We start from the raw sequence: 25041 nt of genomic DNA on the forward strand, positions 1-25041 counted from the left end.
CCTTAAATGTCTGCCACTGCATCTCTATTGATCTATCTCTTAACCTAATTTTCCAGTTCACTTTAGCTAGCACTGCTTTTATGCCATCATAATTTCCCTTATTTAAGTTTAAAATACTAGTCTTGGACCCATTCTTCTCTCCATTAAACTGAATGTAAAATTCTATCATATTATGATCGCTGCTATCTAGGGGTGCCTTCACTATGAGGTCAATTCATCCTATCTCATTGCATAATACTAGGTCTAGTTCTCTGGCTCCAGAACATGCTATTCTAAGAAACTATCCCAAAAACATTCTATGAACTCCTCATTTAGGCTACCTTTGCCCATCTGATTTTTCCAGTCTATATGTAGATTAAAATCCCCCATGATTGTCGCGTACCTTTCTGAAAAGCTCCCATTATTTCTTCCTTTATACTCTGTCCTACCATGTGGTTACTGTTAGGGGGCCTGTACCTCACTCCCACAAGTGACTTGCCTTTATCATTTCTCATTTCTCATCTCTCATCTCTACCCAAACCGCTTCTACATCCTGGTTTGCTGTACTTAGGTCATCACTCTCTAATGTGCTAATACCATCATTAATTAACAGAGCCAGTCCTCCACCTTTTCCTAGCTTCCTGTCCTTCCTAAATATCATGTACCTTTCAATATTCAGGTCCCAAGCCTCTCAGTCACAGCAGTGGTGGGGGAAGGGTAGTAAACTACTCGAAGTTACTTGAAATTTTGCAAAAGAGCAGAAAATCAGTCACAGAATTTGGGCCTTAAGGTATAACCAGTATAGTCCAGAGCAGTGGGATCTTCTTTATGTCGAGAGAGTCCAGGAATGTGAAGCCAGGTTTGAGAGAAGATCTAGATCTAGATCCATGTCCAGATCTTTTCCAGATCTTTATCAGAGCTCACAATGTAGGTTGGGGATTGGGTTTGAACTAACAGATATAGGTTATTTAAACTAACAATTAACTTGAAGTTTGGGCTAAAATACACCTACTTTTAGAATCAGGGGAACTTAAACAGCAGAAGAGAGAATTTTAAGGGGGAAAGAGCAACAGATGGCCAAGGATAGATGTACATAGTGAGGAGCTCCCTAGGGAGCCGACTGACAAGGAACCATCTTCAAATAAAAAGCGGGGTATGGGTTTCTTGCCAGCTCGCATAAGGATGTGCACCCTCCGCAGTTGCGGCATCACCAAATGCAGCCTTTTTAAAATCTCCAAGAACAATTCACAACCCAAAGAAATGTTCTGATGAAGTGTCACTGACCTGAAATGTTAACTCTGCTTCGCTCTCCACAGATGCCGCCAGACCTGCTGAGTATTTCCAGCATTTCTTGTTTTTATTTCAGATTTCCAGCATCTGCAGTATTTTGCTTTTATTATATAAATGAGACTCCACACTTTTAATAGTTCACTTTCTGGGCCAAAGGGGTTGAGTGGCTGTCATTAACAATTACCATGTCGTTAAAATGGTACATAATCTGCTAATTACTAGACTTTACTTTCTGTTGCGAGATTGATAGGCAATTGATGTGCAAATGCAGCAACTGCAGGAAAATCATGGGGAGGTTAAAAGTGAGATGCCACTTTCGAGAAGTTTACAGCAAAGAGGTGCAAATTGGCTAGCAACTTGTGGCGATTCACAATTCATGGGATATCTCTTCCTGGCTGGTTGCAGGCCAATTTCCACATTAATAATAGCGTACACATGCTGGGTTTTTTTCAGCAAATTCTGGGCCTATTTGTTATTGATAAATAAGTAGTGTTCTCAGTTTTGAAATTACATGTTGTCAGGTTCATCTAAAAAGCTGAATTTGAATTTGTATGCTTAATATTTATTTTATTATGTTGTTCTTATCAGTAAAATAATGCTTTTGGTTCAGTTGAAAGGGAACTTACTGTTTGGCAATTTGACTTATGTCTGACTGCACTGAATATTTGACATCTTTATGGAGTCTACTTTGTCATTTTGTATGAAAATGTCACTGTGAAATCCAGTAGCTCTGTCCATCATGCAAAATTATTAAAAGCAAAGGAAAGTCAAATGATGTAGTTGTGATTGCATTTTTGACAGGTATAATAGCTTTCTTCTTTAGTATTTTTTGTGTATTTTACATTATATCTACTGATGGAAGTCAAATTGCCCACTGTGAATTGGAAGATACACGGTTTATAGCATTGTACCACCAAGCCCTGACAACAACAATGGCCTCAATACGAACTCGCCATGATGGGCAGGAGAGGGTTCTGGAGAGGTGGGGTGTGTGGAAAATGTGAAATCCATGTAACCTCACTCCAACACACATGCATGAATAGGGAAACACTGTAATTGGGAGCATGATTTTAAATTAACTGGTGCTGCACGGGTTTCCCAGGCGGGTGGGGGTGTCGGGAAACTTTGCAGTAAAACGGAGGCAGGAGCTGTTGGCTCCCCAAGGTAAGTGGCTCTTATAGCATTCCATGTGAGCCAGGAGATGCAGGAGTGCTCCGCCCAGGCCCCTCCAGGGTCCTCTAACCCAGATCTGCAATAAGCACCCACTGCCAGCCCCACTAATCACAGGCCAGCTCTCCTCCCCAGCTCTACCGATCGCAGGCTTCCTCCTACCCCACCAGATGATCTCTCTCGCTCTTTATTCTCTCTTAATAGGTTCTCTCTCCCCTACCAACCCCTCACAGCATCCATGTTTCTGTCTCTTGCTTTTCTCCATTTCCTGGCCCGCAACACTGCTGAAGAAAAGAGTTTGTTCATTGGAGATGCTCATGTATGTTTTGAGGCCTTCATTGTCACATCAATAGTTGTCAGACTTGCATAGGAACCCACCATTTCAACTTTTTTGGGCCAGTTTCCACAAAAGAATTTTCATAGTCACTGATCAAACAAGCTATTGATACTGGTCCTAGCAAAACAGATCCCCAGAATAAGCAAATGATTTGAGGGTCATGTGACACCTTTAAAAGGGAGCTGAATCAGTATCTGTTGGGTGGGGAGTTGAGGATTGCAGAAACGTTACACAATTACTTGATTTATAGTAATCCAGAGGCCACGGGTTCAAATCCCACAACAGCAGCTGGTGGAATTTATATTCAATTACTTAATAAAAATCTGGACCTGAAAGCTAGTCTCAGTAATGGTGCCATGAAAACTATCATTGATTGTTGTAAAAAACCCATCTGGTTCACTAATGTCCTTTAGGGAAGGAAATCTGCCGTCCTTACCTGGTCTGGCTTACATGTGACTCCATACCCACAACAATGTGGTTGACTCTAACTGCCCTCTAAAATGAGCGAGCAAGCCACTCAGTTCAAGGGCAATTAGGGATGGGCAACAAATGCTGGCCTTCCTAGCGACGTCCGCGTCACAGGAAAGAATAAAAAAAATTATAAGGGAGAAATATTACTCAGAAAGTTATTAATTTTACATTAATTTCTTTCCCTTGAAGAGCAATTATCAACTTTAATGCTTTCTTTCTCTTTCAGGGAATTGTTGTCACACCGCTATTACTTCTGCTGTTTGTGAGTACATACTATTTGATTTATGATTATTTGTGTGTTTCTAAAGTGTGTCCAACTGTCAAACACCACAATCTAATTTTTAATTAATTTTCTTCTTAGCAACTAGTATTTGATTTTAAGTGCAATATACTATCCATGTATGAAAATACTTAACCTTGAAAAGAACTTGTACATTGTTTCTTGTTGTTTTTACATTTCAGTTTCCTTAAAACCGATAGTTTACACAGCATCATTTAATTCATAATACTTTAATAAAAGTAATTGAAAATATCATAAATAAGGGCATGTTATATTTTTAATTTTATGATAAACACATTTTCTAAACTGCAAAATGCTAAGTAGTGCACAGTGTTGGTCATGTAATACGCCTCTGATATCTACATAGGTTGGATGTTACTTAACAGGAATTCACTTATGTAAATTCTTTTGTGTTAGCTTTAGTGAGACCACATCGAGAATATAGTGTACAGTTTTGGTTTCCTTACCTAAGGAAGGATATACTTGCCATAGAGAGAGTGCAACAAAGGTTCACCAGACTGATCCCTGGGATGGCAGGATTTTCCTATGAGGAGAGATTGAGGAGACTGGACCAAAATTCTCTAGAGTTTAGAAGAATGACAGATGATCTCATTGAAGCATACCAAATTCTTACAGGGCTTGACAGGGTTGATGCAGGAAGGATGTTTCCCTGGCTGGGTGGGGGTCTAGAACCAGGGGACACAGCCTCAGAATAAGAGGTAGGCCATTTAGGACTGAGATGAAGAGGAATTTCTTCACTCAGGTTGGTGAATCTTTGGAATTCTCTGCCCCAGACGGCTGTGGAGACTCAGTCATTGAATATATTCAAGACAGAGATGGATAAATTTCTAGATATGGGGATAGTACAGGAAAATGGCGTTGAGGTAGAAGCCATGATCTAGTTGAATGGCAGAGTAGTTGAGAGACCGAATGGCCTATTCCTCCTATTTCCTATGTTCCAAAGGGATTATGAAGACTGTACAAAACAATGGTTAGACCTCATCTGAATTTTGGATACTCGCTATGGGAGTAATATACCATTGGAGCAAGTGCAATGCAGATTTAACAGGATGATGCCAGGATTTGAGGAACGATTAAGAGCTACTGGATCTGTAATCTCTCAAGCCGAGACAAATGAGAAAAAATTTGATGAGGTTTTCAAATAAATAAAAGGAGTAGATATGGTAAATGTAGGAAGGTTATTTCCATTAGTTGATATATCAAAAGCAAGATACATAAAGAGGGAGATTAAGACAAAAAATGTTGCATGCAAATGTTATTGGCATGTGGCTACAAGTGGTTATGCATATCAAATCAATTACAACATTGAAAAAGGTACCAGATAATTCATAAAAAAACATAAAAAAGGGTATAAAAGTGTACAAAAATGCAAAAGATAGCACAAATCCTAGCAAATAGGAAAGATGCAAAGGACAGCACAGGATGACAAAACATAGTAAAAGCTACGTAAAGGGAGTATGAAAAGAATCTTGCAAGGGATATCAAAATCAACAACAAAATTTTTACAATTATATTAAGGAAAAAAGGGTGGTCAGGAGCACTGTGGGCTCCTGGACAACTGATAATAGTGATATTGTCAATGAAAATAAGGAATTGTCAGACATGCTTAATAATTACTTGGCTTCAGTATTTACTGCAGAGGAAGAGACAGCATATCAGACATCCCAAAGCAACTAATATTGAATTAATGTAAGCAAAGTAAGAGTAATGAAGAAAATAATGGCACTAAAGAGTGACGAATCCCCAGGACCAGATGGTTTACATCCCAGGGCTTTGAAAGAAGTAGGTGAGAACACTGCAAATGCCCTAACTATAACCAGTCTGTTCTCAACCTTGGTGTCATATATGAACCCGAGATGAGCTTCCGACCACAAATTCACGCCGTCACTAAGACTGCCTGTGAAAGCGGGCGAGGGCCCTTAAGTGGCCATTTCACCCCCCCCCCCCCCCCGCCAGCCCCACCGCCCGACCGCCGTAAAGTTCGGGGTAGGCCTCCCGGAGCCTCCCGCTCAATTTTACGCTGCCCCCATTCCACCATCCGACCCGCTGGGGCGGCGTAAATTCAGCCCGCTATCGCTCTTTCTTCCTTTAAGACATTCCTTAAAAGCTACCTCTTTGACCAAGCTTTTGACCATCAGCCTGATATTGCCTTATGTGGCTTGGTGTCTAATTTTACTTTCTAATGCTCCTGTGAAACACCTTAGGATATTTTATTATGCTAAAGGCACTGTATAAATATAATTTGTTTTTGTTGCTGTTGTTGTAGGTGGGGAGAAATTGTTTCCACTGATTGGAGAGTCTAAGATTAGGGGGCATAGTCTAAAACTTAGAGCCAGATCTTTCGGGAATGAAATTTGGAAGCACATTAAGGGTGGTAGAAGTTTGGAATTATCTTCTGTCACGATCCTGTGTTTTTTTTCCCTCTTCTGGGAAATATTGCGATGCGCCTTTAAGGCTACAAAGAGATCAGTGCACCTTTAAGAACTGTCCGGAGGTTGTGAGCCAGAGTGCATTCTGGTTGCCAGGCAGGGCGGCACAGTGGCGCAGTGGTTAGCACCGCAGCCTCACAGCTCCAGCGACCCGGGTTCAATTCTGGGTACTGCCTGTGTGGAGTTTGCAAGTTCTCCCTGTGTCTGCGTGGGGTTCCTCCGGGTGCTCCGGTTTCCTCCCACATGCCAAAGACTTGCAGGTTGATAGGTAAATTGGCCATTATAAATTGCCCCTAGTATAGGTAGGTGGTAGGGAAATATAGGGACAGGTGGGGATGTGGTAGGAATATGGAATTAGTGTAGGATTACTATAAATGGGTGGTTGATGGTCGGCACAGACTCGGTGGGCCGAAGGGCCTGTTTCAGTGCTGTATCTCTAAATTAAACTAAACTAAAAAAAAACTAAACAACAGCCACAGAGAGAGAGAGAGAGAGAGAGAGAGAGAGACTGTTCCAGCAATTGAAGGAAGAGACAGAGCTCTAAGACAATTTAAACTGAAGGAAGAAAAACTATTTTTCTTCGTCAAAATTCTACAAAGCGTCAAGCCGAATTTATTCCATAAAAAATAAGAAAAAAGCTTTTTTCTCTCAAAACAAATTACTGATATCTGCTGAGTTCATCACTGGGAAATAAAGAAGAGTTTAATACTCCGACAGCTGTACTGTTGAACCCCTATCTTTGGAAGGACTTTCTGTTTCATTGGACCTTGGAAGACTGCAAGTGAACTTTGACTGAGTTGTATTGGAAGACCATTCGGCAGGAACGTAATCGTCAAAGACTTTTTAAAAAATTTTTTCGACAGCTAATTTAAAACCGACTATATGAGCTGAATTTTACCGGCCCCTTGACGCCACAGGTCGTGGTGCGGGGCCAGTAAAATGTTGCGGAGAGAGGTCCGCCTTGACCAGGCAGCGGCACTACAATTAGCATATGGTAAGCGTACTTACCTTCCCTGATTATGCAGCACTCCACCTCTCCATTGACACTTCCTGATTTTTCGACGAACGGGCGGCCGTCACGTGCCGTCCCGTTCACGATTGGAAAAGCTGGCGGGTCCACCGAGGCAGAAGGTTTCATGGCAGAAGGTAAGTTTCTTTTCAGGGGTCTCACTCTGCATACTTAAAGGGAAGGGGGGCATTACAGGAGTCTCATCTCTGCGTACTTAAAGGGAGGAGGGGGGCATTACAGGGATCTCACTCTGCATACTTAAAGGGAAGGGGGGCATTGCAGGGGTCTCATCTCTGCATACTTAAAGGGGGGGACATTACAGGGATCTCACTCTGCATACTAGAAGGGAGAAGGGAGGGGGGATACACTGGGGTCTCACTCTGCATTCTTAAAGGGAGGGGGTCTGGGATAACTGGAGGGAAAGCCCTACTGGCGTGAAGGGAGGTACTGTGTACCATCCCTCCATTAACAGTGTACGCTCTGTTTGTTCATGTTTGTGAGGGAGCAATGGCACACTAGGCAGCCTGTGTGTGGGGAGGGTGCCAGAAAGGGCAGGAGCATTAAGGTTATATGGATGGTGGGGGCAATCGATTCAGCTGGTAGGATCTTGATGTGGTCATGCTGTGCCACTCTGAGTGTTGGCCAAGATGGGGAATGCCATGGCACGCCACAAGTTGATTCAGGAAAACAGATGATGTACCCATCAACACCAATCCCTGCCCTGTTAGGAACCTTCGAATACGTGAAGGGTTAAACTTTATTTATCACATGGAAATAGGTATGGCTCATTCTACATTGTGTGATCCTCTGCTCGTGAAGATCCACATGTGCCAAAGGCATTATCAACAGGCAGGTGCGATCCATGTACAGGCCCCCAGTTGTGAGCAGCAGTCCCCAAGGGGAGTTTGCCATTACGGTTGCTGTGCATCTACAGGCCCCACATGACATGTCATCGGATGTAAGAGCACCAGTGCCAGAGGAGATTGCGCATATAGAGAGGGGTGGTGACATGTCTCTGTGCCCTACTTAAGGATGACCAGTAGCCCATGGGCTCCAGTGGACATCCCGTGCCTTTGTTCCTCATAGTGGCAGTGGTTCTGAAGCCTGATGCCTCTGCAGCTTTTTAGAGGCCCACCAGCCTTTGTGGGGTCACACAGTCAGCAGCGCACCCCTGCATCAGGGAGGTCACCAATGCCCTGCACGGGAGGACGAGTGAGTATGTCCGCTTCAGGACGGACTCTCATAGCCAGGCCCAGAGGGCCATTGGTTCTGTCACCTTTGCCGGAGAACCATAGATTGTAATGTTCATAGATTGCACTCATGTGGCCATCAGGCCTTCCACCAGGCTACCACCTGCAGATGTCACCATTAAAGGAGCCTTCTCAATCTAGGTGAAGCTGGTATGTGATCACTGCTGATGCTTACTGTGAATGTGTGACCGCTTCTCAGGCAGCTGCCTCTGCCATGACACCTGGGTCTTGCGCCAGTCCCGTCTGCCACCATTCACTGAACTGACTCAGATGGGGGGGTGGCTTCTTGGAGATAAGGGCTATCCTTTGCAGACGTGGCTCTCGACACCAGTGAGAGACCCCACCACTGCTGCAGAGGAGCGATACAACACCAGCCACTGAGCTACTTGAGCCACCATTGAGCAGGAGATTGGCATGCTGAAAGAGCACCTCCAATGCCTGTATGGATAGGGTGATGCCCTGTACTATGGACGTAAAAGGCCAGCTCCTTTCTTTGCTGCTCTGCACAATTATGCACCCAATAGGGCCAAGGCCTGGCATGATGAGGAGAGATGTCAACAGGATTCCTCCTTGGACTATGAGGCCGCTGAGGACCGACAACATGAAGGATGCATGGGAGGGCAGATGGCACCCAGGCTCTGCACGCAGGGATAGCAGTGAGCAAGGGATGTACAGCAGTGGCTTATCAGACAAAGGCTGCCTGCTCTATAGGACCCGACACGAGCTCTGCAAGCCACACATCACCCTCGCTCACCTGCTGTGCACCAGTTCACATCTGCAGCATCCCTGTGTAAACCATTAGAGACAGCAGCTGACTGAGCCAGTGTCCATGTCACTGCATCCGTAGAGACGCTCATGAGTAATAGTGGCATGGCAAAGATGTTACTGCATACATTAGCTCTCCTGAAGGGCCAACGATGCAAAAGGATGTGACATTGGTGCTACATGCTGGCACACATCATTCACACAGAGAAAAGGACACATATGTTGGTGAGGAACATTTAGTGAAAGATGTATTTACATTGCTGTGACACCCGTGCATTCTCATTTGTGTCAGTGTGTTCTCTGTAAACCTCTGTAATACCTTTTATGGTCTATTGAAGTCTCACGTCCTGGAATGTGCAAATTTAAGATTATTCACCCAGGTGTGGCACAAGAGGGAATGATACACTTGAGTGGAAGAAGAGGATCGCAACTTCACAGGACACTGGGACACAGCAGGGTAAGTATGTGGCAGCAAAGCGGAAAGTGCTGGGGAAACTCAGCAGGTCAGGCAGCATCTGTGGAGAGAGAAAAAGAGTTAACTTTCAGGTCTGTGAACGTGGACAAGTTAATTCTGCTTCTCTCTCCACAGATGCTGCCTGACCTGCTGGATTTCTGCAGCACTTTCTGCTTTGCTCCCAGATTGATAGCAGCCCCACTTTTCAGCAGTCGGGTAAGTATTCTTTGACAGCTGTCAGGAAGCAGGTGCTGGGGTGCTTTAAATAGGGCCCCAGCACCTGCTGCGCAACTGTTAAAAACTCTCTCACTGCGCCAAATGTCCCGCCTCTCCCCATGTAATATGGGAAGGGTGGCTCGGCGCTGTAATTCTAATGAGCCCCTGCGCGTAATATCGTGTGAGCTCTGCGGCGGCCACTAAATGCAGGCACCCCGCTGAGTTGCAAGGGCACCACCGCGCAGCGCGGTGCCTGCGTAAAATTCAGCCCTATGTGTGCGAATGCGGGAGTTAGATTTTTAATTGATAAGTTATAAGGTCTTTAGATATTGGTTTATCTTAGTAGTGTTTAAGATTTTAGTTTTTTTAAATAAGTAGTTAATTTGTTATCTAAAGATATCTGATTTGGTTCGCTTCATTCGGGGGTTACTAGATTGTTCAATTTGGCTGCTTTTTTTTCCGATTTGGAAAGCTTAAAGAAATATGATGCGACCTGTGGAGCGACGGGACTGAATTGACAGTGCATTGCTCCCACCACGATCAGAATCATATATATTGATTGGGGGTTTTGTCCTGAGCAGTCGTAATACTTCTGCAAATGGCAATTGATGCTGGATCAATTGCAAATTGATAGATTTTTGGTATCCAAAGGTATTAAGCGATATGGGGCAAAGGCCAGTATATTGAGTTAGGTTGCAGATCAGCTATGATCTCATTGAATAGTGGAAGAAGTTTATGAGGGATAATTGGCCTACTCTTGTTCCTGTGTTCCTACATGAAAAAGAAGGAAAATTAAACTAGACAGAGGTGAAAGCAGGAAAATGGGACTGTATAGAATCAGACCCGGAAAGGAGCCTAAATCCAGCACAGTCAACAAGGGCCAATGGCTTCCTACTGTACTAAAATTTCTGTGTTTCATCTCTTTCCTTCTTTCTTTGTATGATTTATAGATGTGATATTCAAATCCCTCTTGATTAACACATAATAATTTCCTGCAACATCTATTCTTGGCCTATGTGGGAACCAGGAGGTAATATCAGAGAAGAATGCCAAGGTGCACAGATACTGTGAGAGACAGACAATACTAGAGTAGGAAATGGTAAGTTATTAGGTGGTTTTGGAGTGAGGAGGAAAGTAATAAAGTCTAAATCAGGGTTACTGTGCATGTGTGTGAATGCACGGAGTGTGGTAAATAAGATTGGTGAGTTACAGGTGCAGATTGCCATTTGGAAATATGATGTTGTGGCTACAACAGAGACCTGGCTCAAAGAAGGGCAGGACTGGGTATTAAATATTCCTGGATGCAAGGTGTTCAGGAAAGATAGGAAAGGGGGAGGGGTGGCAGTATTGATAAAGGAAAACATTGCAGTGCTGGATAGAGAGGATGTCCCAGAGGGGTCAAGGACAGAATCTATTTGGCTAGAGCTAAGGAACAAAAAAGGTGCAATTACGTTGCTCAGTGTAGTCTATAGGCCACCAACTAGTGGGAAAGATATGGAGGAACAAATTTGCAAGAAATTACAGAGAGGTACAAGAATTAATGAGTAGTTATAATGGGAGAATTTAATTATCGAATATTGACTGGGCTAGTAGTAATGTAAAGGTCAAAGAGTGGCAAGAGTTCCTAGATTGTGTTCAGAAAAAGTTTCTACAGCTGTATGTTTCCAGTCCAACGGGAAAGGAGGCATTGCTAGACCTGATTCTTGGGCATGAGATGGGCATCAAGTGTCAGTAGGGGAACGTTTAGGGGACAGTGCTCATTGTATCGTAAGGTTCTGGTTGGCAATGGAAAAGGACAAGGAACAATCCAGAGTAAGAATAATGAACTGGTAGAAAGCTGACTTCAATGGGGTAAGAACGGATCTGACCAAATAAATTGAAATCAAAGGTTGGCAGGCAAAATGGTAACTGAACAATGGGCTGCCTTTAAAGAAGAGATGGTTTAAAGAAGAGCATAGTCAAGGTACATTCCCACGAAGAGGAAAAGTAGGGCAAATAAATCCAGAGCTCCCTGGATGACAAAAGAGTTAGAGATTAAGATGAAGAAGAAAAAGTGTGCTAATGACAGATGTTAGGTGGATAATATAACCGAGAACCAGACTGAATATAGAAGGTTCAGAGGGGAGTGAAAAAGCAAATATGAGAGGGAAAGAGATAATATCAAGAGATTGGCAGTTAACATAAAAGAGAATCCAAAGGTCTTCTATAGGCATAAATAGTAAAAGGGTTGTAAAAGGAGTGGGACCGATTAGGGACCAAAAAGGGGATTTATGCATGGAGGCAGGGAGCATGGCTGAGATATTAAATGAATACTTTGCATCTGTCTTTACCTAGGAAGATGCTGCTGTGCAGGTCATGGTGAAAGAAGAGGTAATTCAGACATTTGAAGGGTTTAAAATTGATGATGAGAAGGTATTGGATAAGCTGCCTGTACTTAAAGTTGATAAAGTCACCAGGACGCGATGAGGTGCATCCAAGGATACTGAGGGAAGTGCGAGTGGAGTGGAAATTGCAGAGGCACTGGGCATAATTTTCCAGTCTTCCTTAGACTCGGGTGGTGCCAGAGGACTGGAGAATTGGAAATGTTACACTCTTGTTTAAAAAGGGTGTAAAGGATAAGCCCAGCAGCTACAGTTTAACCTCAGTGGTGGGGAAGCTTCTAGAAACGATAATTCGGGACAAAATTTATTATCGCTTGGGAAAATGTAGGTTAGTTAAGGAAAGCCAGCATGGATTTGTTCAGGGCAAATCTTGTTTAACTAATTTGGAGTTTTATGATGAGATAACAAAGAGAGCTGATGAGGGTAATGCTTTTGATGTGGTGTACATGGACTTCCAAAAGGCATTTGATAAAATGGCCGCAACAGACTTGTGAGCAAAGTTACAGCTCATAAAAGGTGTTACGGAGAGGTGGGAAATGGTGTGGGCGACTTCCACTTTTCACTTCTTAACTGACCGCAGATAGTTTTTTTTAAATTAGTGTTTTGGTCCCTGACTGTTTTAAGGGTCAAATAAACAGACAAGCAACAGGATTTCTCATACGTTTAAAAACAAAGATAATTATTAAACAGCATTTGAAAATGTTCACAATCTCACTCACTCAGGCACACACATGCAGACACACAAGAAAAGGTGGAGGTTAGAGGGTAGCATGCATTTACGTCTGATTGTTGTGAGAAGAGTTCACTTTGAAACTTCCTTGTTTTTCTGGGAGAAATCTTTTAACAGCATTGCGTGCCTGATGTTCCTTGTCTTGGTTCACTGAAGTATTACAGATTCCTTTGTTTAAGACTCAGTCAAAGTCGGTGGACAATCTTGTTAAAATTTCTCATGGGGAGTTTTCAAGGTCATCTTTGGAGTATCTGCCTCGATGGCTTAAAGGTGTACAGGCAGGGTCTTATTCTTGACTGGAAAGGATGTCTCAGTGTCCTCGCTGGCTGGCTTTCTCTCCCTGTCTCACAAAGAAATCTCTTTTTTAAGAAAAACCCTTAGGCTGTGTATCGGTCAGGTGACGATAGATGCTCTCCCCTGGTGTGTCCATTTAATATCTTTGAACGTGGGGCCATTGTTACACAATGGGGCTGGAATGGAGTTTATCTTGATAAAGTGGTGTTATTTCCCACCTATTATCTTGGCTTTGCGTCTGGAGTCGCTCTGTCCATGAAGGTCCATGTCAGCCCAATTCTTGAAGGTGGGAGCCTTTTACCATTGAATGGCCTGTTTAATATTTTAATGTGCCTTCTGCACAACTAGTCCAGACATGATGATGGGTTTAGTCTCGAACATTCATGGTGTATATTTGCAGTGCAGAAAGGGTCACCTGACCTCTTATTCCATCTTCTCTGCAGCAAATTGTGTCCATTTTTTGGAGTTTAATTCACTGGTTCATTTTTATAGTTCATAATTGCTCCAGTTCACTTTATTTTCTCAAATTTAGAGATACAGCACTGAAACATGCCCTTGGCCCACCGACTCTGTATCGACCAACAACCACCCATTTATACTAAGCCTACATTAATCCCATATTACCGACCACATCCCACAATTCTCCTACCACCTACCTGCACTAGGGGCAATTTACAATGGCCAATTTACCTATCAACCTGCAAGTCTTTGGCTGTGGGAGGAAACCGGAGCACCCGGCAAAAACCCACGCGGTCACAGGGAGAACTTGCAAACTCCGCACAGGCAGTACCCAGAATTGAACCCCGGTCGCTGGAGCTGTGAGGCTGCAGTGCTAACCACTGCACCACTGTGCCGCCCTGTTCTTTATGTTCATAACTGTTCCTTTTGTGAATGTGACAAAGGGATAGTAGCAACATAGCTACTAAATTGGCTGTGACAGGAAAGAGAATAGTGGTTTATGGATGTTTCTCGGACTGGAGGAATGTTTGTAGTGGAGTTCCCCAGGGGTTGGTGTTAGGACCCTTGCTCTTCCTGATATATATGAATGACCTAGACCTTGGTTTACAGGCACAGAGTTTTCAAATTGTCACCCCAGAAGAGGCATTTTACTCCCTCCCTGATCAGCTATTTTCATCAAGGCTCCATAATTATCAAGGCTCCATAATTTGCCTAACAATTAGAACACATTATTATCTTTACCTCCACAGCAAACAGGAAATTAACCCCTAAAATGGCTTTCCAGAAATGAAAATTTGACTTGCATAATGAAAAGTTCAGGAGCAAGCATGTTTTTAAAAAAAAAAAAATCACAAGTGCATATCCCACATCTATCTATATCCACAATATTTTAAAATGCTTGTGCCTGGAGTCATCCTGTCTGCGCTTGGTTTCTTGTCACATTTTTGTCACACTTATTGTGTGAACTCTTTGCCACTATAAATCTCAATGTCCACAGATACCTATGTAAAACTGTAATGCTAATTGTGCAATTGCAGGCAGTTGTTAAGCAGCTTTCTGGATTGTCTGTGCCAACTTGGCCACTGTCTTGATTTAAGTTCGGAATAATTTTTCTCCTCAAGTAAGTTCATTTCTGCTTCATAATTTATTTTTATATATTACATGCTGTAATTTTTATTTTTAATATGTTAGTTTATATCATTCTCCCCCTGCTGCTGCTCCCTGTCCCATTTGTGTCCTGTTCCTCTGAAGCCTGTTCTTAGTGTCACTAGTCCTCTAATCCCCATAAATCTGTGGAGAGTTTGAAAATATGGCAGCAGTTTTTTTAAAGAGTTAAACTGTTGCTTGGGAGTACGAGGGAAAGAATTAAACTAGTTAGGGTCCGGAAGAGAATAATCAAAAATTGAGAAAAAAAGACCAGTGATATGGATGGGGACATGGAGGGACTGTAATCCACGTAAGAGTTCTCTACACAAATACACATGGCACAACATGACCATAATTGGGAGAAAAATATTCCTGGCTATCGTATCTTTAGGAACTACAGGAAAATTGGGAAACAAGGCAGAGTAGCAATATTGATAAAATACATGATTACCACAGTAGAAAAAAGGGATTTCTATCAGGGTAACCTGGCAATGGAAACAAGATGGGCAGAGTTAAGGAACAGCAAAGGATGCAAGACTCTGGTACAAGTTAGCTGGTGATGTGATGGTGGTGTAGTGCAGGGGTGGGGTGGTGGTGGTGGGTGGATGTATAAGTACGGAGATGGGAGAAGCACATAGCAGAAATAAAGTGGTTACAATGGGAGACTTTAATTTACACACAGACTGGGGGAAGCAGATCAGCTCAAATAGTAAAGACAATGAATTTCTAAAATATTTAGGATAATGCTTTACAGTAATATGTTTTAGAACTGACAAGGGAACAAGCCAAATTAGATTTAGTGATCAGTAACGAGGTAAAATTAGTTAACAGTCTAACACTAAGGAAAAATCTTGGGAACAGTGACCATAATATGATTGAACTGATATTTTAAATTTAAGTAAGGCAAACCTCGAAGAGATGAATTGACTGCAGTAAACTGGGTAAATCAACAAACTTACATATTCAAATAAATATTTGGTATGATACAAACCGCTAAAAGGCAAAGATTCTATATGTAGTTAAGTAGCCACGGTCAACAATAGAGGTAACAGTATCGTTAAAAGAAAAGGCTTAAGCAAATACAAGGATAAATGGAAATCCAGTGGATGGGGAGTGTTATAAAAAGCAACAGAGGAATTCAAAGAAAGTAGTAAAAAAAATGCAAAAAAGGAGATCAAAGCTAGTAGCAATTTTAAAAATAAATTTAAAAGCAAGTGGCAGTAAAATGGAATATGGGTCCGTTAATGACAGAAATAAATGGCAGACTTGTACTAAGTTTTCACAGTGGAGAAAGAGAACAAAACATCAGTGGTATAAAGGAATGTAAAAATAAGTCAACAGGAGGAATGTTGGTGTAAGTAAAAATATAGTAATGATAAAAAAGGGACTTAAAATGGACAAATATTCGGGACCTAATTGTTTACACCAGAGTATTGAAAGAAATAGGTGAATAAATTGCTGATGAGTTAGTCATAACTTGTCAAATATCCCTCACCCTTTAGATTCAGGAATTGTGCCTATGGATTAGAAATTGTAGTTGTCACTCCGTTATTTCAGAAGGGAGGGGAGTAGAAACCAAAGGCGGTATTTTATGCATCTCACGGTGTTTCTGACAGCGGAACCGGAAGTTAGTGGCACTTCTGTTTCCGTCCTTTTTGCCGGTTCTCACACGATTATAATGTAAAATTTAAGATCCAGTGGTAGGCACCTGAGATGCATGCGATTAAGTGGCAGGGACAGATTTTCATTGGTGGATCCCCCTGTTATTCTGCAAAGCACCGTTAACAGCACGGCTATAAATCATTCAGTATTGCAATCGTGGAGGATCAGTAGCTTGGCTGATTTTCCAACTGATGCAGACATTTCTGTGTTATTTACCTTTGTTCATATTAAATTGTGACCCACCCTGAACCATTTGTCATTCTTTCCCATTCCATCCCCACCTCCCGTTTGTTTATTTATCATCTTTTCAGCACCACCCCCACCACTATAATGGCAGCCAATGGGCAGTGATCATCCCCATGGTTCAGTGGTGCCTCCCTGCAGGTGTTTCTCCAGGCCATCAGGGAAAGGCGGGAGGGTCCTTTTCCTTGCAGATGGCCTCAAAATACTCCCCACCTGACCAAGGTGGCCTGGACGGAGGTGGCAGAGGAAGTATCAAGCTGTGGGGTTAGACATCAAACCTGGGTACAGTGTCAGAAATGGGTGAATGACCTGCTCAGATTGGCAAGGGTAAGTGATGTTTTCGAATCTTTGCAAATGTGATCTCTTGGGCTCCATTAAACTTTATGACTGTCAGTGGGCAGCCATGCCATGCGTTCGAATGCGTGATCAGTCTTGGTGCCACATAGCAATTGAGTCTGTAAAATGTACAAGTCTGGCGCCTGGTAGCGCTTGGATGCAGCGTGCAACTGACCTGAGTGATGTTGATGTTGGGTGGCGCAGTGGTTAGCACCGCAGCCTCACAGCTCCAGCGACCCGGGTTCAATTCTGGGTGCTGCCTGTGTGGAGTTTGCAAGTTCTCCCTGTGTCTGCGTGGGTTTTCTCCGGGTGCTCCGGTTTCCTCCCACAAGCCAAAAGACTTGCAGGTTGGTAGGTAAATTGGCCATTATAAATTGTCCCTAGTATAGGTAGGTGGTAGGGAAATATAGGGACAGGTGGGGATGTGGTAGGAATATGGGATTAGTGTAGGATTAGTATAAATGAGCGGTTGATGGTCGGCACAGACTCGGTGGGCCTGTTTCAGTGCTGTATCTCTAAAACTAAAAAACTAAAACTAAAGACAAGGGGTGTTAGGCATCACTTGACATGTCATTAAATCAGCACTTTCTTGTGCAGGACAAACAGACTCACAATGAAAGGGAGTGCACCTAGACAGGGTGTGGTGTCCCGGATCTCAGACTCCTGACCCCAGCAGGGGGAGGCTGTACAGTTTGCTGGAGAGGAGGAAGGAAGAGCCATTGCAAATGGCAAGGCTGGATCGTCAAGGAGTAAGGATGAAGTGTCAACCTTACTGTTGATGCCATATGGGCGTACAAGAGTATCGTGTGAAAATGTGATGAGCTCATGCAGCAAAGTTGAAGCCAATACCCCAGAGGGTGCACTGTCACCTGCCTCTTCTGCAACCTCTGCCAGCGCAGTTACATCCACACAGTCCGATGGAGGCTTGCGCTTATAATCAGGGTCACACTCTGTTGGGCGTGATACAGACATGTCCCAATAGCTGAGGGAGTATCTTATAGCCAGGTCGCCTGACTTTCGGAGGTCTTCTGGTGACCAGGCCCATGCTGAGCCCCATGCTGATGATGATCCTCTGTTCAAGGCCACAAGAAATCTCCTGGAAGTACAGTGAGCACATGGGGAAAATATGTTGGAGATGTCTGAGGTCATGTGTGGCTTTGCACATACCTTGGAGGAGTCCATGCAAGCCATGATGTCAGCCATGTCCCAGGCATGAAGAGGGTGGCGGCTGCCATGGAGAGCCAGCTTGAGCACTCGACCCATATGTTCCCTGACCTGCATTCCATCACTGCAGCCAGGGTTTCTGTGCAGCATTGGCTAAGTGAGAGGGCGACGAGGCACCTGGAGCTCCCTCAGGGAGACAGGCGGGTGCAATCATGCACCCAGATGGAGGAGGAGCGTGTTCCAGCTGCCCCAGGGCTTTCCTCTGAGGACATTTCTATGGAAAGCAGCATTTCATCTTCCCCACTTTTCCCTCCCCTGGCATTGACCCCCTTATCTCCAGCAGGGGAGCCTAAGGGGGATGCTCCTGCACCGGTGCTGGAGAGCCCTAGTAGAATGGACCCCTCAAGACCCATACCTCCAGAGGATGCCCACCACAGTCATCCAGTGCAATGGGGCAGTGCAATGAGCAGATTCCCTCCACCTCAGTTGCTACTGTCAGGGTTACACCAAGACGTAGTGGCAGAAAATGTAAAATTAAGGAATTATGAGCATTAAAGTTGCACGAGTGGTTAAATTAAATCTGTTGCAAATGTAAATATTTACCAATATATTTATTTGCTGCAATCTTTGATACATTTTCGTTTATCATTTAAGCTTTCCGGGGTGAAAAGACTAATGTGTTGGCATGCTTCATGGCTGGCATGCTTTGATGTTTATGAAGGAGTGGCCGGCATGGCCATTCTGGTGTAAACTTTGACGTTTCAGCCTTCAGTCTTCACTGCCTGCTATTTGACGCGTGCAGTTTTGTAATATTTTTCCGTAGCGGCATGCTCAGTAGGCCCTCCCCACTCTGCCGGTTCCATCACAACCCGAATCCATTAGAAGTTGCAGGTATGCTCAAAGTGGTGCAGCTGCTTCTGACTGAGGGGTCATGTCTGGACGCTAAACATTTGTTCAAGCGTGCCACAGGTTTTTCCAAATTCAGTATTCAACAGCCAGAGCGTTCAGCACAGTTCTACTCCACGTGCAATTGTGGATGCTTTTAGTTTGGAGCAATGGTTAGGCTGACAGGGGTAGGTGAACATCCCAGGAAGATAAAGTAGTTGTTGTGTTGGAGCTGTAATCATGTACGTGCCTCACTTTTGGCTGAAACGTCCAAATTTGAGGTTTTCCTTGATGTCCTGAGCATGTCTCTCCATGGCTGTGGCATCCATGAAAGGCTCATTCACATTAATGGCCTCCTCCTCAGGCACATCCAATTCATCCTCAGCTGAGGAGGAGTGTTGCTGCTCCCGTTCCTCCTCCTGTAAAATAAGTCTACGTTGCATTGCCAGATTGTGCAGTGCACAGCAGACTACGGCTACTTGTGAGACCCTCTATGGTGCATACCAGTCAAAGCTGTGGAAACACATTTCCAGTAAGTCAGTGGTATGTTTGATGATGGCTCTGGTGGAGGCGTGAGCTGCATTGTATCACTTTTCTGCTGCAATTTGGGGATGCCTCGCTAGTGTCATTAACCATGTCCAAAGCAAGTAACCCTTGTCACCCAGATTCAGCTGTCAACTTGGGCTGATGCTTCAAAAATTGCTGGTAGTTGTGAGTTTTGCAAAATGTATGCATCATGACAACTTGCTGGGAAAGGAGCACTGATCTGTATGATTTTTCGCCTTGGTCGCAAACTAGTTGACTGGTCAAAGAGTGGAAGCCTTTGCAATTCACAAATTCAGCTGGCTGGGCCCAGGCATCTCCAATAGCCACATGAGTGCGGTCAATCACCTCTTGTATTCTAGAGAAACATGCGATGGCGCCAAAGGCCGCTGACCTTGCTGCCTGGCTGTCCTTGTTTACTGGGAAATAGATGGAATCATTGGCACGATGGAACAGGGCATTGGTCACTTCTGCTATGCATCTGTGAGAGGCAGCTTGTGAGATGCCATATATGTTGCCCATTGAGCCCTAGAAAGCACTGCCAGTGAAAAGAATTGAGCGTCGCAGTCACCTTGAGGGCAGCTGGCGTGGGGTACCCACCAAAACCATATGGTTGCAGATCCTGATGAATGATCCCACAAATTTCAATGACCATTTCACACAACATCCTCAGACGTCTCTGGCATTGCCTCTCCGACATCTGAAGGTAGTTTGTCCTTGTCCGGAGGATGCGCTGATGAGCCAGCACCCATCTTCTGCTAGGCCTTTCCTGGATAGCATCATTCTGAGCAGCCTCCCCCACTTGTGCTGCCTGCTGCTGGCATTGTGGCATCAGCCAATGAGCGGCTAGAACCTTCCTCAGTCGCAACCTCTGCTCTTGTTCCTGAGTTAGCAAAAATATTGGGTCTATGAGATCTATGTCATTGCAGCTTTGCAACTGTTTGAATGAGACATGCATTGAAATTAAAACTTGTTTGCCCACGAGGCTCAACCATTGACCTCATGAGCATATAACCTATATGCACCTACCATTGTACACAACCGCAAATCCACCCACCCAACTCTGGCCTCCTCCCACTTCGACCTGCATTCCTGGCACGCCCACGCGATTTATCATTTCATTTTGAAAAATGGTGCGCATCAGACTCGAGGCAAGTTTCTCCACCTTCCACCCTCCTCCTGCCATCTTCCAACCTGCTCCTATCATCCTTGACCCACCCAATATTATTTTGACCCTTGCCTCTGTGACTCTTGAACCTCTCGCCATTACCACAGTTTCGCATCATCATTACGTCTACATGCCACCTCTCCCCTTGTGCCTATACCCGTTACCACTGATACGCCCACCCTCACCCTAGATCCTCCAGTTTTCCACCTCAATGTTGTTACCAGATCCTGTGCCCCTCCCTACTGTTCCATGCAATACCCAACCCTGACTCTGGACCTGCCCCCCTACCAAATCCAACTGCCCCCCATAACTGTGACCATGCCCTCCGCCAGCCAGCACCCGAAGTTCTCCCCACAGGACCTCGATTGGACAGTACTCACCCCTCCCTTTAGGCCCATTATGAACTTCACATACATTATCTGCTCCAACCCCCCCCCACCCCCTCCCCCCCCAAAAGCAACAACAGCATCACCTAGTCCACACCCTGAGCGCTACACAATTCCCTCTCCCATGCCTCCATGCACCTGAGACACTACCCTCTGCCCTCCCTAGCTTCCCTCCCATGCACCCGAGACCTCATCCTCTGTCCTCTCTGGCTTCCCTCACCCTCACCTCCATGCACCTGAGACCCTATCCTCTCCAATCCACCCTTCCTTCTCTCCCCGAATGAATCACCCTTTCTGTTCTCCATTCTGGTGCCAAACATCCATTCCAGTGCTGCCCTTTCGTTGTGCCAAAGAGGTCAAGAAAGAAAACCACTGACCTCAGACACAACAGCACAAAAGCAACTGGTGCACACCACCTTTAAACGAATGTGAACCGAGTGCCATGAGATTCCCATGCACCGCATATTTAATCTGGCAGGTCGGACTGAATTTCAGATAATAGGGTAATGCGTTTTCATGGTATGCAACTGTATGAAAAGTTGGAACCCGCCACCTGACGGCTTGAAGCCCAAACCACCACAAACACGCCGCTGACTTAGTCTCTAAAATTGGACCTGTGATCGGGTATGCAAAATATCACCTCCCGCATAATTATGTCACCCTGCCTGCCATGGAAACTGTCCTTGCAGGCCCCATAAAATTCCCCTCAAGTAACTACATACCTGGCAATTTAACATCGGTCGCAAGATTGTTACTGAAATCTATCAGAGGCTGAGTGACTGCGCACTTGGATAACTATGAGCTGATCAGAGTCAGCCTGAAGTTGTGAAGAGTAAGTTATGTTTGACTAATCTGGTTAGATTTTTTCAGGAGGTCACCAGCATGGTGGAGGGGGCAGTGTCTATGGATGTTGTCTACATGAACTTCCAGAAAGCATTTGATAAGATTCCGCACAAGAGACTCTTAACAAAAATGAAAGTGCGTGAAATTGGAGGTAACCTTGTGACATGGGTTGGTAATTGGTTGGAAGGTAAGAGACAGAATAGATATAAAGGGAATGTTCTCTGATCAACTGTATATATAAGTGATATTTCCCAAGGATCTGTGCTAAGGCCTCAGCTTTTCAGCATTTGTATTAATGGCTTGGATGAAGGAATAGACTTGTATGTCTAGATTTGGAAGTGCCACTAAGTTAGAAGGCACAGTAGGTTGTCTATAGCACCGGGCATAGGAACATAGGAGCAGGAGTAGGCTATTCAGCCCATTGAACCTGCTCCCTCATTCAATTAGATCAGGGCTGATCGTGTTTCTCAACGGCTCTTTCCCACACTATCCCTATATCCCTTGGGGTCATTAGTATCCAGATATCTATCGATTTCTGTCTTGAACATGCTCAATGATTGAGCTTCCACAGCCCTCTGGGGTAGTGAATTCCAAAGATTCACCACCCTCTGAGTAAAGAAATTCCTCCTTATCTCAGTCTTAAATGACCTACCCTTATTCTGAGACTATATTCCCAGGTTTTAGACTCACCAACTATGGGAACCATCCTATCTACATCCACCCTGTCACGCTTTGTAAGAATTTTGTGAGTTTCAATGAGATCACCTCTCATTCTTCTAAACTCTAGAGACTACAGGCCCAGTTGCCTCAATCTCTCCTCATAAGGCAATCCTGTCATTCCGGGGATTAGTCTGGCAAACCTCCATTGCACTCCCTCTATGGCAAGTATATCCTTCCTTAGATGAGGAGGAGACCAAAGCTGTACACAATATTCCAGGTGTGCTCTCATCCAGGCTCTATACAATTGCAGCAAGACTTCTTTACTCAAAGCCCCTTGCAGTGATGGCCAACATACCATTTGCCTTCCAAATTGCTTGCTGCACCTACATGCTCGCTTTTAGTGACTCATGAACAAGGACACCCAAGTCCCTTTGGACATCAACACTTTCCAATCTCTCACCATTTAAGAAGTACTCTGCCTTTGTTTTTTTTCTACCAAAGTGGATAACTTCACACTTATTCACATTATATTCCATCTGCCATGTTCTTGCTCATTCACTTAACCTGTCCAAGTGACCTTGAAGCCTCCTTGCATCTTCCTCACAACTTACACTCCCACCTAGTTTTGTGTCATCAGCAAATTTGGAAATGTTACGTTCAGTCCTCACATCGAAGTCATTTATATTGATTGTGAACAGCTGTGGCCCCAGCACCGATCCTTGTGTTACCTCACTAATAACAGCCTGCCATCCTGAGAATGATCCATTTATTCCTACTCTCTCTTTTCTGTCTGTTAACTAATTCTCAATCTAGACCACTATCCCCAATCCCATGTGCTCTAATTTCATTTACTAACTTCCTGTGTGGGACCTTGTCCAAAGCCTTTGAAAATTCAAATACACCACATCCACTGGTTCTCCTTTATCTATGCTACAAGTAACATCCTCAAAAAACTTCAACAGTTTTGCCAAACATGATGTCCCTTTCATAAATCCATATTGACTCTGCCCAATCATATTATTTTCTGAGTGTCTAGTTATCATAGATGCTATCAGTTTCCCTACTACTGACGTCAAACTAACAGGTCTGTTGTTCTCCATTTTCTCTCTCCCTCCTTTCTTAAGTAGTGAGGTTCCATTTGCTACTTTCCAGTCTGCAGGAACCTTTCCAGAATCTATAGAATTTTGAAAGATAACCACCAATGCATCCACTAACTCTATAGTGTTACGACCAAGGCGGGAGGAGTGCACTGTTAATTCAGTCCCACTTCTCCACAGGTCACAACATACTATTTAAATTTTCCCACTTATCAATACAGTTAATCATATACTCTATTTTTCCCAGAAAAGAACACACCAACCAGGTTTCTTTACTGAACAACAAAATTATCATATTATAAAGCAAGTCTTAATTAAAAATGAAGTAAACCATAAATACACGGATCAAATGTTTAAAAAAATCCCAATATTAAATATTTAAAGTTCCCTTTTACCTGAGCCACTTCACACATTCTCTCTCACACACACAAACACACACACATATATATAACCAAAAAAAGATACAAGGAATTTTTGGATTAGAGCTCTGTTATAGATAAAAAGCACTTGGGTTAACTACTTGCTCATTTTTGAAGGAAACAGCAGGTGAAATATGTTGTTACAAACTGGCATTCAGTCTAACTTCTGAGTGCATGTAAACAGGTTCTTTTCAGGCGGCGTTGAGAATTATTTTCAACAGGTTCTCTTCAAATACAGGAAACAAGTTGAATTGACACAGTGGACTTCACAGGATCTTTGCTTGGGAGTTTCAGGACAGCGAGCTGGGTTGTGGTCTTCTGTCCTTTTTTGACACTCAGCAGCAAACTTTATCTCCTTCCAGAAGGTAAAGCCACACACACACACACACAGACACACACACACACACAGACACACACACACACACAGACACACACACACACAGACACACACACACACAGACACACACACACACACCCACCCCCCTCCCCCCCCCCCCCACCCCCCACACGTACTCGGCTACTACTGGGCTTGTCGAATCAAAGGAGAGCTTGTCATGTCTCTGCCCCTGTTCCAGGGTTTCCGCTCCATCTCCAACCCACGCCATGTGACAACTAGCAACACTTTTGCCAATCCAGCTTCCTCAGTGTCCTCTTGATCACTCTCTTTTTCTAAAAAAAACCTGGTCCAACATTTATTCAGCTTAACCATAAGTTCCTTCAAAAATATTTTTTTAATAAAAAACAGAATCACTTTCATAACAAAAGCCACCTCCTTCATCATTCTGGGATGTAGCTCATCTGGTCCAGGAGATTTACCAACCTTCAATCCAGTTAATTTTGAATCCTACCTCTTTATTAATACTAATTTCTTGCAGTTCCTCTTTTCACAAGTCCCTTAATTCCCTAGTATTTCTAGGAGATTTTTTGTATCTTCCTCTGTGAAGACAGACACAA

The 25041-nt window shown here is 43.9% G+C and overlaps 1 protein-coding gene across 5 annotated transcripts in view; it reads left to right on the forward strand.

The window, feature by feature from the left end:
- Positions 1–25041, forward strand: part of slc10a7 (solute carrier family 10 member 7) — a 435171-nt gene that overhangs the window by 281289 nt on the left and 128841 nt on the right. For all 5 annotated transcript variants that reach the window (XM_068041330.1, XM_068041333.1, XM_068041322.1 and 2 more), the window contains one exon: positions 3474–3509. In XM_068041330.1, the coding sequence (XP_067897431.1) occupies positions 3474–3509 (36 nt within the window). The remainder of the gene's footprint in view (positions 1–3473; positions 3510–25041) is intronic.

Source organism: Heterodontus francisci, chromosome 1, assembly GCF_036365525.1.
Source record: "Heterodontus francisci isolate sHetFra1 chromosome 1, sHetFra1.hap1, whole genome shotgun sequence".
Lineage (NCBI taxonomy): Eukaryota > Metazoa > Chordata > Chondrichthyes > Heterodontiformes > Heterodontidae > Heterodontus > Heterodontus francisci.